Genomic DNA, 13,093 nt, shown 5'->3' on the forward strand with positions numbered 1-13,093 from the left:
GACCTGAATTTTTGGTAATACTCTATATTTTAACAGTGTTTGTATTAGTATAGTGGCTGTCAAAGTAAAGGTATATATTTATCATTCGTTCTGATGTACCAGGAGTTAACTTGTGACCATCACCCAAATTGCAGAACTCCTCAAACACAGAAGTGGATTTCAGGTTCCCTAAGCAGCACATACTTGCTGTTTACTACCTCATTTAACATCCTCATTTCAACAAGTGCAAAAAGTTGCAATATTATCATTCAGAGAACGGCATCATTTCTGTTACTTAGGCTAGGAGGAGCCTGTGTCAAAATTCAAAATTCATGCATATAAATATGTTTATTTCATTTGGTGTAGACAGTATGTCTTTTGGTAATGGTCTTTGCCAATTCATTGTCAGATACTTTTACAAAGATTTTGTTATGAGTGTATTTCTGGGTTTTGCTTTCAGGAAAAATTGAAAACAGAAGAAAACAAAACATTTTTTTCAACCATTTTCAATTTCTGGTCTTCCTAAAATTTTCCAGTAGAAATGCAGACTCCTAGTTGCAAATTTAAACCTATGAGTTTGCTGTATTTCATTTTTTTTTTTTTTTTTCATGGATCTTTTAACAGTAGACTGGATGCTGAAGGAATAAATTTATATTACCAAAGTGTGGTCCTTGCTTCCTTGGTTATGGGGTATGCCTCAGCCCAGATTTGTACATTATCACCAATGACACATCCATAGTTATATTCATGAACACATACCATTCCTGTGCAGAGGAAATGTGGCCACGCTTGCTGTGGCCAGTGCTGATTTGAATGATCAGGGGACCAGAATCCTACACTGTGACACAGCAAGCAGAAAAAGGCAAGACTAAGTGCAAACTTTGGCTTTTGAAACAGAATTTACTTAACACTTAAAATAGTTATAGCAGTAATTTAAATCTATTACACAGGAGCGTTATTCTGAGCTGACTTCTTCAAAATGAATGCATTTAGATGCTGTCTCATCCCCACTACAGTCATGGCAAAGAGTTTGTCACATAAGTAAACTGGAGCAAGATTAAATATCCATGCCTTGCTTTTTTTCATTTTAACTAAGTAAACTAAGGACATGAAATTCTGCATTCTCTTTTTAATGATGACAATGCTAAATCAACAGCCTCAGTGGAAATTAGCCATATTTAAGAAATGTTTAGCTTCATGCAGTGTTTCGTGTACATGTTTTTCTTCCCCCTTAGAGTGATACATTATTATGACATGATGAAAAAGAAAGCAGAGGATTACATTTTTGTGCCAGGAATTCTTTTGAAAATTTGACTGGATTAGTGCATTTCCTTAATTTTCTAAAAAATGATCTTTCGGACATATTACATTACAATGTCAAGCATCCTGTTTTCTAAATTATTTTTGATTGAACCGTGCTTCATTTTAGAACTAAAGGATTGCTTAACTGTTGCATCAGAGCAGTTAGTTTGATCTATTTCAGTAAAGTTGGCTTACTTCCATGGCATGCATTATTTAATTACACGTGTAATTCCAGTTATATAGCTTTGAGATCCTCATTTAAACTGCTTGCAACAATGTGGGTAATCCTGGTATCACAAAGCGGGTGTTGCACTGCTAAGAATGACTGGAACGTGCCAAAGTGATGATGTATAAAAAAAGCCTAGAAATGAGCTTACACTTCTACAGCTGTGCTTGCTCTACAGGAAATGGAAGAAAGATCAGTAAAAAACATGCTTTTGTGGTAATATCAGCTGCTGTAATTTTGAATACCCATGATGATCAAAGAAAATCAGCTCAGAAGAAGTGTTGCTTTTCTTGGATCGTTTATTTTATTTGTTAATGAACTCATTTTTTTAATTATTATTTATAGGGAAAAAATATCTGAGATTCCTTTTTAGAGTAAAGATCTGTATGTGAGAGTTAAGACGCTACCATTAGGTGATTTTCAGGTCATGAAATAGAGTTTTCCAGTTTGGTCTTAGTAGTGCTTTCTGAAGGTAGTATGCATTGACACTGCAAGTGTCCCTTGGGATGAAGGCAGATGGGTGTTGCTGTCCATCTGAGTTAGGAGTCTTGTATATACTGTAGACTAAGTATAAACTTAAGGGGGTTTATGATGTTTTAGTAACAGGAAAACCAGCAACTTTCTTACATTTTTTCTCTTTTTAAACAAGTGGACTTGGAGGTCAGATCCAACTATATGTTGCATTTTCTGTCATATAATTATCACATATATAATGTCCTGGAGAGCAGCCTCCAGTCAGTGACATCAACAGTTTACATAGCAGTTGAACTAAGAATAACCTTAGAGAGCTGACCCGTATCAACCTCTTAACAGTGTAAACAGCCTGTAGCTCACAGCAGTTTTCTTTTTTCATGATCACAAAAGGCCCCAAATTGGATGAAAAAAGAACTGTGTTTGCAGAATACCAAACTGTTCTGCTGAATGTTCACTTGATTGAATCTCAGAAGATGAGAGAAAAACAAAAGAATAAGTTTTTGGGAGCAGTGATTGTTGTCTTGTAAAATGAAGGATGAGACAACATCAAAAATTGGTTCACCATAAGAAAAATACAGGGAAGGTACATGATCAATGGCATCGACTTTGAAGAGCTTACTTTCAAAAATACTTCTCTAATTGCCCTTTTACTCAGGATTAGTTACTAACTAATCCTGAGTTAGTTCTGGAGATCCCAGCCCTGTTCTCTTTCTATACAGTAATTTGAGGGCATGATCCTCTTGACGTCACTATGTGTAGCGGTGTACATCTGTGGCTGCAGAGCAAGTTCTCAGGTCACATCCTATTTCCTTTTCCTCCCACCCCATTTCTACTGCTCCATATATAGACATGTTCCTCAAACAAGGGCTGTTCTGAAGTAAGTCATTTGGAGATAAATAAACACACAAAGAGACGGCAGAAAGAGATAGAGACAAAATTTCCTATTTTGTACTGGAGCATCAACAGAGAAAGGATTGGCTAGTTGTGGTTGAGAGAGGCATTTAGACAAGTGTGCGAGTAACAAAGGTGCCTTTTCCAGGCTTTCTTCTTTGTGATCCAAATCCTGGCTGTCCCAGCAAAATATGCTGAGATGTACCATACTGTTTCATGATTAAGATATTACTGAAGACACCAAAGTTTTATGTTCAGCTTATCTGGCATCTTTGGGAAGACTACATCATCCATACAACTTGGATTTATTTGAAAAAGATTTTTTTTTAAATATGTTACATAACATCTGTCTATATGACATCCATTGGTGCTCCAAGGAGGAGAAATAACTGCAAATAATACAAATAAAAAAGGTAAACCCCCCCTGCATTCCAATATCAAGTGGCTTTTGCCTGTATACTAATAACTGAAAGAAGCAATTGGACAGTGCACACAGTTAGCCTGTGCAAACAGACATCCTTTGCCCTGTAATTTGTGGTTAGCATGGTCCTGTCTCAGTGTTGCCTAGGAAGCCTGTAAAACAGATATTGGGTCTACCTGTGTTTCTGTACATGAGACTCTGAATCTGATAGAGACTTCTAGGCAAAATTCCAGCATAAATAACGGAATTAATGCAGAATTTCAGTGACCTTTTGTTTTAATGGTTTCATAAGAACTTAACTCCTGCCACTATCAGGAAAAAAATAACTGATAATTACATTTCACTCTGCCATGATGGAGCATTATGCTAGTCCAAACTATTATCATATGAACTGTTTTCATCTTCACTGCTGTAAATGCTCCTTTCATACTGCCAGTGCAAGACTATTTTAAAAATCTACCTCTGCATTAGCTAATTGAATTACTATGCTACACTTGCTTTTTAATCAAATAAAATGCATCTGGAAAATTGGAAAAAAAACGAATGTTTTCCTAAATATTTTAAGGTTCCTGGAAATAATCATTTTCTACATTTAAACCACATTTGTTCTAAAGTGTGTCCATCCTGTGTAGTTACCGCAGATAATGACTATGTGGCTTAAACAGTGCTTCCCAGCAACAATTGCATTTCTGTACTGCACTCCTAGAGGAATTTAGAAGAGGGCCATTATTTTTGCCTTGTGAGATCAACCGGATGTAATTATGGAAAAGCTGAAATATTAATGCTCCAACTGTCATTTGCAAATGTTCATTTTCCTCATTCAAAGCATGTGAAAAGAGAAATAAAAAATCTCTGGCTTTTGTCAGATAGGGAACCCCTCTGTGGGGACAGGAACTAACAGTTACATGTGGGGAGAGCAAGCAGGAACCTCCAAAAGTGGGTTTGCTGCCAACAGAGGAAGTGTCTATTCCACTGGCAGGTAAATCTGCTCACAGAGGTCCCTGCCCTTCCCCTCCCTTCCTGAGCAGGCACATCTCACACCATTCCCCTCAGCCCTGCCCAGTACTTCTCACCAGTTCACACTAATCACCTCATTGACTGTATCAGCTCTGTGTCCTCATCCATCTGGATCTTTCCCAACCCAGTCAAGAAACCAGAAGAGCTTTTTGAAGTTGTTGAGTAATTTTGCTTGTCCTCAGGGGATTGTAGGGAGGGTGTTGAAGGACCATCAGCGCTTAAGAGATGTTACAGACCCTCAGACAGTGGTTTCATGGCAACTGAGCCAAAATAATGCTGTGCTGCTTTTGGAAGGAGGATGCCTCCCTCTCCACTCTATCTCCCCAAACACATATGTGCACTTCTCTCCGTTCTCATCCACTCCCAGATGCATGGACCTGCCCTTTCTCTTGCACCAGCACCAATTCTCATCAGTTCATTTGACAAGGATCTGTTAGTAGTTAGGACTTTATATCTTACTTGGCTTTACAGTCTGACCATCCAGCTTTTCAGGGCTCTGGTCCAATGCTTGGCTTCAGAATAGAGCCCCCATGTCTTCTTGCTATATATTCAGGGCTAGATCCTCAGCAGATAAAATTATTGCAGGTCCCAGCAGTTAAACCAAGAGTCTGGCTTTAAGTCCTGAAGAGAGTGCAAGCGGGGCGTGCGTCTGTGAAGCATGTAGAGGATGGGGGAAAGAGGGACATACAGCTATTTAGTGCTTCTATAAACAGCTGTATTGCTCACAGGCACTAGCTACAACTGGCATATATAATAGTAGTATTATTGCAAATAGGTTTCAATGATAGCTACAATAGGCAAAAAATCTGGATTTTTTTTTTTTTCTGTTAGTTCTTCTTTTAAATCTTAACACCAGAGGCACTAATGAAGTAACAGAGTAAGTAAACCTGATTGGCATTAGCTCTCCTTTGCACTGTCATTTCTTTAGGAACAGCTCGTGCTGCTCTCTCTCTCCTGAGCCAGTTACTGTCAATATTAATACGTTTTCTAGTTGCATGCCATCTGACACTTTTACTACAGCTGAGTTATTCATGCCTCTGCAGTTCAAGTTCTCTCATCTTAGCTACTTTATTATTTTAATGTGAATATTACTCTCACTAGGAAGCTGATAAATAGATTTGATGAAAAAATGTATTATTAGTATCTGTGACCTTTAGTAAACCAATAGCTTTCGTACAATATAGTCCCAATGGAGCAAGTCCTGGCATCAGATGTGCAGCCGGAGAACACAGGTCTGAGCAAAAGGAATCGGGCTCACCAGCAGAGCTGTCAGCACCCATCTGTAGTGCCAGACCAGCTGAGCCAAATCCAGTCTTCATGGCTGATTAGACCTTTGGTTTACATGAGTTGCAGTTTCAAATGCTGGGGAAAAAAATCCGCACTGCAATCTCATTTGCTAGAGGCATGAAACAAAATCCACTAATTTAATCTCTTCAGGATGGCATTTATTCTACAAAGCAAAAACTGAGCAAAGATTTAAACCCGCTTCAAGTTCCGTACAGCTGATATCAGGCAGTATGGGCAAGTGAAACAGCACAGCCTGCTGTTTTTTTTTCATGAACTCGCAGATTTATGGGCTCTAAGAGTCTGCATGCATCTTCAGAGAACTTCTTGTTTTCAGAAGTTTCTCTGAAGATGAAGTAATGTGAAAATTGAAGTTGCAGGTGCTTCAAAATACTTTAGCCATTTTTGTGCCACTCTGAAGTTTTTTGATATGACATGAGATGGCAAGCTGGTTGGAACAGTAAAACTGATTCACAACTAATGAGTGAGCCCTCTTTGGACAAGTTAGTTGAGGATTTTGAGATTATTTCCCCCTGAAGCATCCCCACTGATCTCCTACTTTCTGCGTATTTGATTGGCAAGAGGCTTGGAAATGGTTAACCACAACAAAAATTGAAATTCTAATTAGTGTTGATGTGGGTAGCAGAATTCAATTGAATCTGTTTTTCCCTCAGGTTCAGTGAACTTATAGTTTATTTGTTACTCTGGCTCTAGTGAAGGGGTTTTTCACTATGCCTATAGGAATAGGTGAACCTATGGGCTGCTCCTTTAGCATAAATGAGAGGTTTTCTTTCAACTGCTTGATGCTCAGGTTGCTGGAAAGTGATTTCAAAAGACAGGGCTAGCACTTGGTCTCCGGTCAAGTAAACAATTCCGCTTCTATGAGGTCAGGAAAAAAACAGGCCTCTGATTTCAATAGTAGTCTAAAACTATTCTGGTATATATAAGGAAAAATATTGTAAGTTCTTAGAGAAAAATATTCTCTCACCATTGGGATGCTTTCAATAGAATTGAAAATAAGATTGAAGTGGAAGAAGCAGATTTCAGTCACGTAACTCAGATTATTTACCCTTTATGCAAAATACTGGCAGCCAGGATGAAGTTCTGTGTGAGAGAAAGGAAAAACAGATAAGTGCAGCCCTTACAATTGAAACTGAGAAAACTGAAGTGATAGGCCTGTTTTTTGCATGGTGTGCTTTTTCCTTAGAGAGATTTGTTGTCCTTTAAGCCCATCAGTGTTACTTCTATAGAGGTATGTGTGGTGAGATGCCAGCAATTATCTACGCAGTACCAAAGCTCTTAGGCTTGCCAGTCATTTATATTGAGTTATTTTTGTAGTGCTTATTCTATATCCACAAAATTGCTTAAAAAAAGGAAAAAAAGATGATTTAATTTTGCATTGGAAACAACAGTGAGTTTGCTTTCCTTGGCAGTATTTCAAGAAAGATAAACTACTTAGAAAAAGAACCCTATGCTAATCCACTGGCTTAGGTCTTCTTCACAAAACCAAATGTTTCACTCAGATGCATTTTCAGTTGTACTTTGTAAAAAAAACAAAAACAAAAACAAAAAAAACAATTATTTTGTTTGGCTCTTTGAGGATTATGAATCAGTCCTTTGCATTTCTTTTCACCAACAAGACATCACAAAACAGCTTTTAATCATCTCTGCAATAATAACATTTTACAAGTTATTTGTGCAGCTGTTTCTCTAGTCAAATTTATTTGCAGTTAAAACACAGCATTTAAATTCAGGGTGCTTCAAGGGTTTCATTGGATGTAGTTGTTTTGAAACAGGTTGAGAAGTTCCTTTTCTTCCAGTTTAGTCATAGCCTGTCATTACAAAAATGGCTGGCCACAAAGATCGTTCTGAGTCTCTATGAAATTTTTCCAGATTTCCTGACTGCTCACACCATGCTGTAGTGAGGAGCAACAGCATGATCATGGAATATATGATTTGAAGCTAAGAAGTCTAAATATGCTGTATAAATGTAAATAGATATTATCGGAATAGGATAGCACTTTTTTTCATTAGAAAGCCTTACAATGAGGCACTGGTGCTGTAGGTACTTGAAGTAAGCAACGATCAAGCTGTTGTGAAGGAAGTCCACTGAGACACCTTTCTAAATGAATAAGAAACACTTACTAATCTAACTCCTACCACTCCATAGTGAAATATTAACCCAAAAGGGATTTTGCTGAATATTCATTTAATGGCCAGACTGGAGTCTGTGAAGAAAAAGAAATATTTAATTTTCAGTACAATGCCATATACACACTGTAAATTGAATGGTGAATGTGCAGGCATACAAGATCATCTCTGTAACTTTGCTCTTTGCACTGTGAGAGAGCTATTTTATATTTGACTGGCTTCAGATACAGTGATTTGAATCAACTGCTTCTTTAAATAGAATATATGCTCTTGAATGTAAATGGACAAGTATGCTTTTCATGGTGAATTTTTCCAATGTGATATCCTAGGTCATATTTAAAAAATCTTGCTGCAAATGACAATGTTAACTGATAAAGATGGATTGTTTTTGTCGAGTGAGAAGAATGATTAATTTGGCTGTAATTTAATCTATTCTCTGTTAATGTTTACTTGTCAACTTTTATTAGTCATGTTTTAATTTTAATCTAATAGTGGTAATGTTCTTATTTCCAAGCTCTTTTCAATAGTTGGCAAATAACTGACCAAACCTGATTCTTCACCACTTTGCAGCTTGTGTTACAATTTACATCAGTAAGAAATCAGTGTGCAGTGTTGTCATTTTAATCTGGAACATTTTACAAATGCTTTCCTTATGATGTGATGGAACGAATGGCTTTACAAGGCACCAGACAGGGCTCATTCCCATTTGGGCGTTTCAGACATGAGAAAACTTTATCCCTCCTCATTGTAGCTGTCCTAGGTGGTTCTCAGTAACGAGAGATACTAGAAGTTTTTAACAATAGGTGATATCTGTGCTTTTGGTATAGTCACTACAGAGACCTTTCCTTCCAAATAAGAAAGAAATAGGAAGTGGAATCTGTCTCAGTGATCTTCTGTGTATGTGGAGAATCAGGTCAAGAAATTTGGGAATGCGACATACTTGCAAAGTGCAATGGATTGCATGACTGCAGACAATGAAACCAAGTGTTGTATGTGTTTGTGCATATGCTCTCCTTGCTCAGATCAAATTTCTAGAGCTGGAGATGAGAAGGAATTTATAAGGAATTTGTTAGTGTATGCAGTGGATTGGATAATCTAGTAATACAGCCAGCTTTTACGTCATGGGTGGAGAAGAGAAACACATTTACTTAGAAATGCTCAAATGATAAACAGTATTTTAGAGATCAAGCAAGAAAAATCTGAGTAGCCCAAGGGAGCTAAGTCCTCCAGTTTTGCTGTGGTCGGCATCAGAGAATCCCTTCACAGTAAACATCTCCATCACATCCAGTACCAAGAGTTTCCAGTCTGAAAAGAACAAAGAGTACAGAGTTTGATATCTAATGAAGACACAGGTACATCATACAAAAATTAAGAGTTTAACTCAAGGCACCTGTCTTAGAGACCCCCAACAACAACAAAAGTGTCAGGAGTCATAAATCCTTGTTTCTTACAGGGGTTAAAATACAGTAGTGAAGTGAGCTAAGCTTCAGAAGTTGGAGGGTTTAGAAGGTTTTTCTTTTTTTCTTAAAAAATATATATATATATATATTTATAAAATTGGTTTGGCTATTCATCAGTCAGTTCTCACGTAAGTAGTTTGGGTGAGATTTAAGCATTTGCAGTACAGCGCTATTCACAACTTATTCCTATGTGATCTTGCTGTCAATTAATAAGCTGGTCTTTTAAAGAGTTACTGATTTGCAGAATAGTGAGAACATCTTTGTCTGTGCAAAAGATAGGCGAAAAAGATTCTAAAGGAATATAAAGTTTAACTTGTGATTTTCAATATGATGTAAGATTTTTCAGCGTACTGCCAAATAAATTCCACCTAGGGGAATAGGATCTGCTGTACAAGACAGTTTGTTTTCAGACTATATTGTAACAGTGTATAGCAGTGTGCCAGACAAAACCACACAAGCTTAAGTAAAAGTGATATAGCCAAAAAAAAAAAAAAAAAGTTGTACACCAGATAGTCATTTGAATAACGTTAAAATATTTTTTTCTCCCATAGTGCTGATTATTAGCTATCAACAGGACTAAATCTTTGCTTTGCCTATTACAGGTTTTGTGAGAAACTTTGGAGAAAAATGTTTTTTCACTCTATTTTGTTCAGGAGTTACTCTGCAGAGCACTGGTAATGATTTTCAGGAAGTGTAAATAACTTGTGCTCTAAATCTAACCTCTTTATCTGGAAAGATACATTGTCCGTCCAGAACTAAGAAGGTGGAAATATCTTTAATTTTATTTTCAATTAAACACAGGATTTGCTTTTCTATCCCAAGATTTCTGACTGGTGTATCTTGGAGAGATTGCTTGTGGAAGAACTTTTTCATGTGTTCGTTTTTGTTCTCCCCGAATTAGTAACTGCCCAACATTACTATACACTCATTGTGCTCTTTTCTATATGTTGTTTGTGTTCCTCATCCAAAATTACATCCACAGGAGGCTTCAAACTCTACTTTAGGGCCCTTTAGCTTTTCATGGGGAAGGGATAGATTCTTTCACTAGTTTCATGGAATAACATGTTTTTTTTCTTAATTACTTTTGAAGGAGATTAGAACCCACTATGAAATTACAGGAAAAGTTGTTTTGGAAAATTGAGCTCTTATTAGAGAAAGGATTTGGTAATAAATTACAAGCCACAGTCAGAACTGCGCCCTAACTTTCCCTGTGGGGAGGGCAATGATACAGTGACAGCCACGCAGCACCATCTCTGTAAGGAAAATACTGACCCCAGGACTTTAAAGGCACTGTACTCAATACTCACCTTAATATGCTACTTTATTGGCCCACTTTATTCAGGATTCAATTTTCAATTACACTTGTAGTAACTATAGCAATTTTCTGTACTGACATCAAAAATGAATGTTAGACAATGGGCAAACTGAACCTTATGCCAAACTGTCTATTCATAAAGGGTGCCTACAGTACTTGAGGGGGAATATGGGAAAGATGGAGAGGTGGTGATACGACGAGGGATAATATTTTTAATCCAAAGGAGAGTAGATTCCAATTAGATTTTAGGAAGAAACTCTATACTATGAGGCTGGTGAGGCTATTTTTTTCGTTTTCATAGTTCTTCTCATCCTTACATAACTGCCACATCTATCTACTGTTTTCAGCTCCTTGATGTTTAGTTTTCATTTGCCTTCTTTGCTTCTTTGTATGTAGAGCCACAAGTACGGTAAGATATTGATTCTTCACAACATGTCCATGAATACAATGATATAAATGCACATTGGTTTACTTTCAATGCAATAAGATATAGCACATTTTTTTTCCAAGCGCTGCTGAAGAATGCAATTCCTTTATGTCATAGACATAACTTATTAAGAAAGTTTCATACAGAAGAGTCTTTGCATGAGTAAATATTACCCAGTCCGGTATTATACTATTCCCCACCCTCCAAGAAGCCTAAGGTTAACAGGAATTATACTATGACCTTGGAAAGACATGCTTCAAGACTGCAGTTATCTTACCAACATACTCCATGCTGGTTGCATATATTTATAAAAGACACCAATGAGTCATATGTAAACATTTTGATTATAAAGATTTTCTTCATTTTCCCACAGACTTGCTGCTTTCAAACAGCTGCATCCCATTCCTGGGCTCTACAGAGGGGCTAGATTTTCGAACCCTGCTGCTAGATGAGGAGAGGGGCCGGCTGCTCGTTGGGGCAAAAGACCACATCTTCCTGCTCAACTTGGTTGATTTAAACAAAAATGTAAAAAAGGTCAGTTTATTTTCCATGGAATTCAATTCATCACATAATTTCAATTTTGTTCCTTTTTTTTTCTCCTTCTTTCCTTCTTTCACTTCACTGGGTAATCATCAGATTTGCTGTATCATTCTTTGTACTAGGATTTAATAATTTCACCTCTCATAGTTACATGGGTTATCTTTAATGAGTTGATTTTTCTGATAGTATGTAAGCCCCTGTAAGATTGAAATCCTACAAAAGACTTGGAACCAAAATATCGGTACCTCTGAGAGCTTGCTTCTGTCATGTCCCATTTCTTTTGTCATACTCATCCTCCTCACATAAAAGCATTTTGAAGATGGCAATTAAAGACAGATCTTTCTTCCTGGTGTCACTGGGATTACGTTACTCAAATATTGAACAGAGCTGAGGCAATTTGAATGTTTTAAATTGTTAAAATTGCCCCTAACATTGCAATACTTTTTACATTAATATCTGGAATTGCTATTGATAGGTAAAACTTCCACTGGGATCTATTGTATGCCCTGGCCCATGCTCTGTGACAGTGTTAATTCCAGATAATAAAAAGTCAATTTAGTCCTCAGTATTTGTAGTAGGCATGATGAAACAGTGATTTTCTAAGCACAAGTAACTACTAAGTATAAGAAACAGATGCTTGCACAGGAACATGCATAAAAACTACTTTACTGTTTGTTCCAGGCATTCTCCTTACTAAAGAAAATTCAAATTCTCAGCTGTTTGATATTTTCCTTAAGCACCAGCAGGAGGTTTTAAATGACTGTATTCTGCTGTCAGCTCTGAAGTGGGAACTGACCCAGAATTAATATGATGGCAGCAGTGGCTTAACAGGTGTAACGGGAGATGATTTTGCCCCATGTCTGAGTACAGCACTTGCTGTCATTAAATACAAGGGTTTCTAGTACTCAGCTGAATATCTTATTTCAAATTCTACAGTGCTCCACACACTGCTTTCTTTAAAACTCAGATTGTTTCAGATTTCTTCCCTGGGATGCCTTATGAGACACCTCGTATGCATCTTCCATCTCAGTATTTTACTCAAGAATCATCACCTCTTCAGGCCATCGTAGTGAAAACAGCATCATTCATATTGCAGATTTTGATACCATAGATTGATTTTTAGCAAAGGCTTTCAGTAGCAACCATTATTTGTGTGAAAAGCAGAATCCTGTTACTGTGTGATGCCAGTATCCTCCTGAGAGATGCTGAGTGCTGTCACTTCCCATTACGCTCAGAGGCGATTGATTACTTCAGAGCTTTCTGGCGGTGTTCACACCACTCTGCCCAAAATGGTAACATTTTCTCCTTAGCCAAACCACCATCGATTATTATGGATGTTGAGCTTTCTTTGAAGTGCAGAATGCAGACTAAGCTAGGAGGATTTGTTGGTGGTCGGAGTGCCATTTGGTAGAGGTATTGCAGAGCTAAGACTGAATTAAAATTTGCGTTTGGTAAGCTGAACAGATGTGTGCCTATGTATCTGTGGTAACTTGAAAGCAGGGAATAAAATTCAAAACCAAGAGGATATCTGGAGTAAAGAAAATATTATGTGTGAATTCAAATACTTCTCTGTTTAACTATTCAGGTTGTCTCAAACCTTTCAGAC

At 37.3% G+C, this 13,093-nt stretch overlaps 1 protein-coding gene across 2 annotated transcripts in view; it reads left to right on the top strand.

Annotated features, from left to right (window-relative positions):
- Positions 1-13,093, top strand: part of SEMA3D (semaphorin 3D) — a 142,498-nt gene that overhangs the window by 48,610 nt on the left and 80,795 nt on the right. For both annotated transcript variants that reach the window (XM_010715211.4, XM_010715144.4), the window contains exon 3: positions 11,321-11,481. In XM_010715211.4, the coding sequence (XP_010713513.1) occupies positions 11,321-11,481 (161 nt within the window). The remainder of the gene's footprint in view (positions 1-11,320; positions 11,482-13,093) is intronic.

Source organism: Meleagris gallopavo, chromosome 1 (assembly GCF_905368555.1).
Source record: "Meleagris gallopavo chromosome 1, MGAL_WU_HG_1.1, whole genome shotgun sequence".
Lineage (NCBI taxonomy): Eukaryota > Metazoa > Chordata > Aves > Galliformes > Phasianidae > Meleagris > Meleagris gallopavo.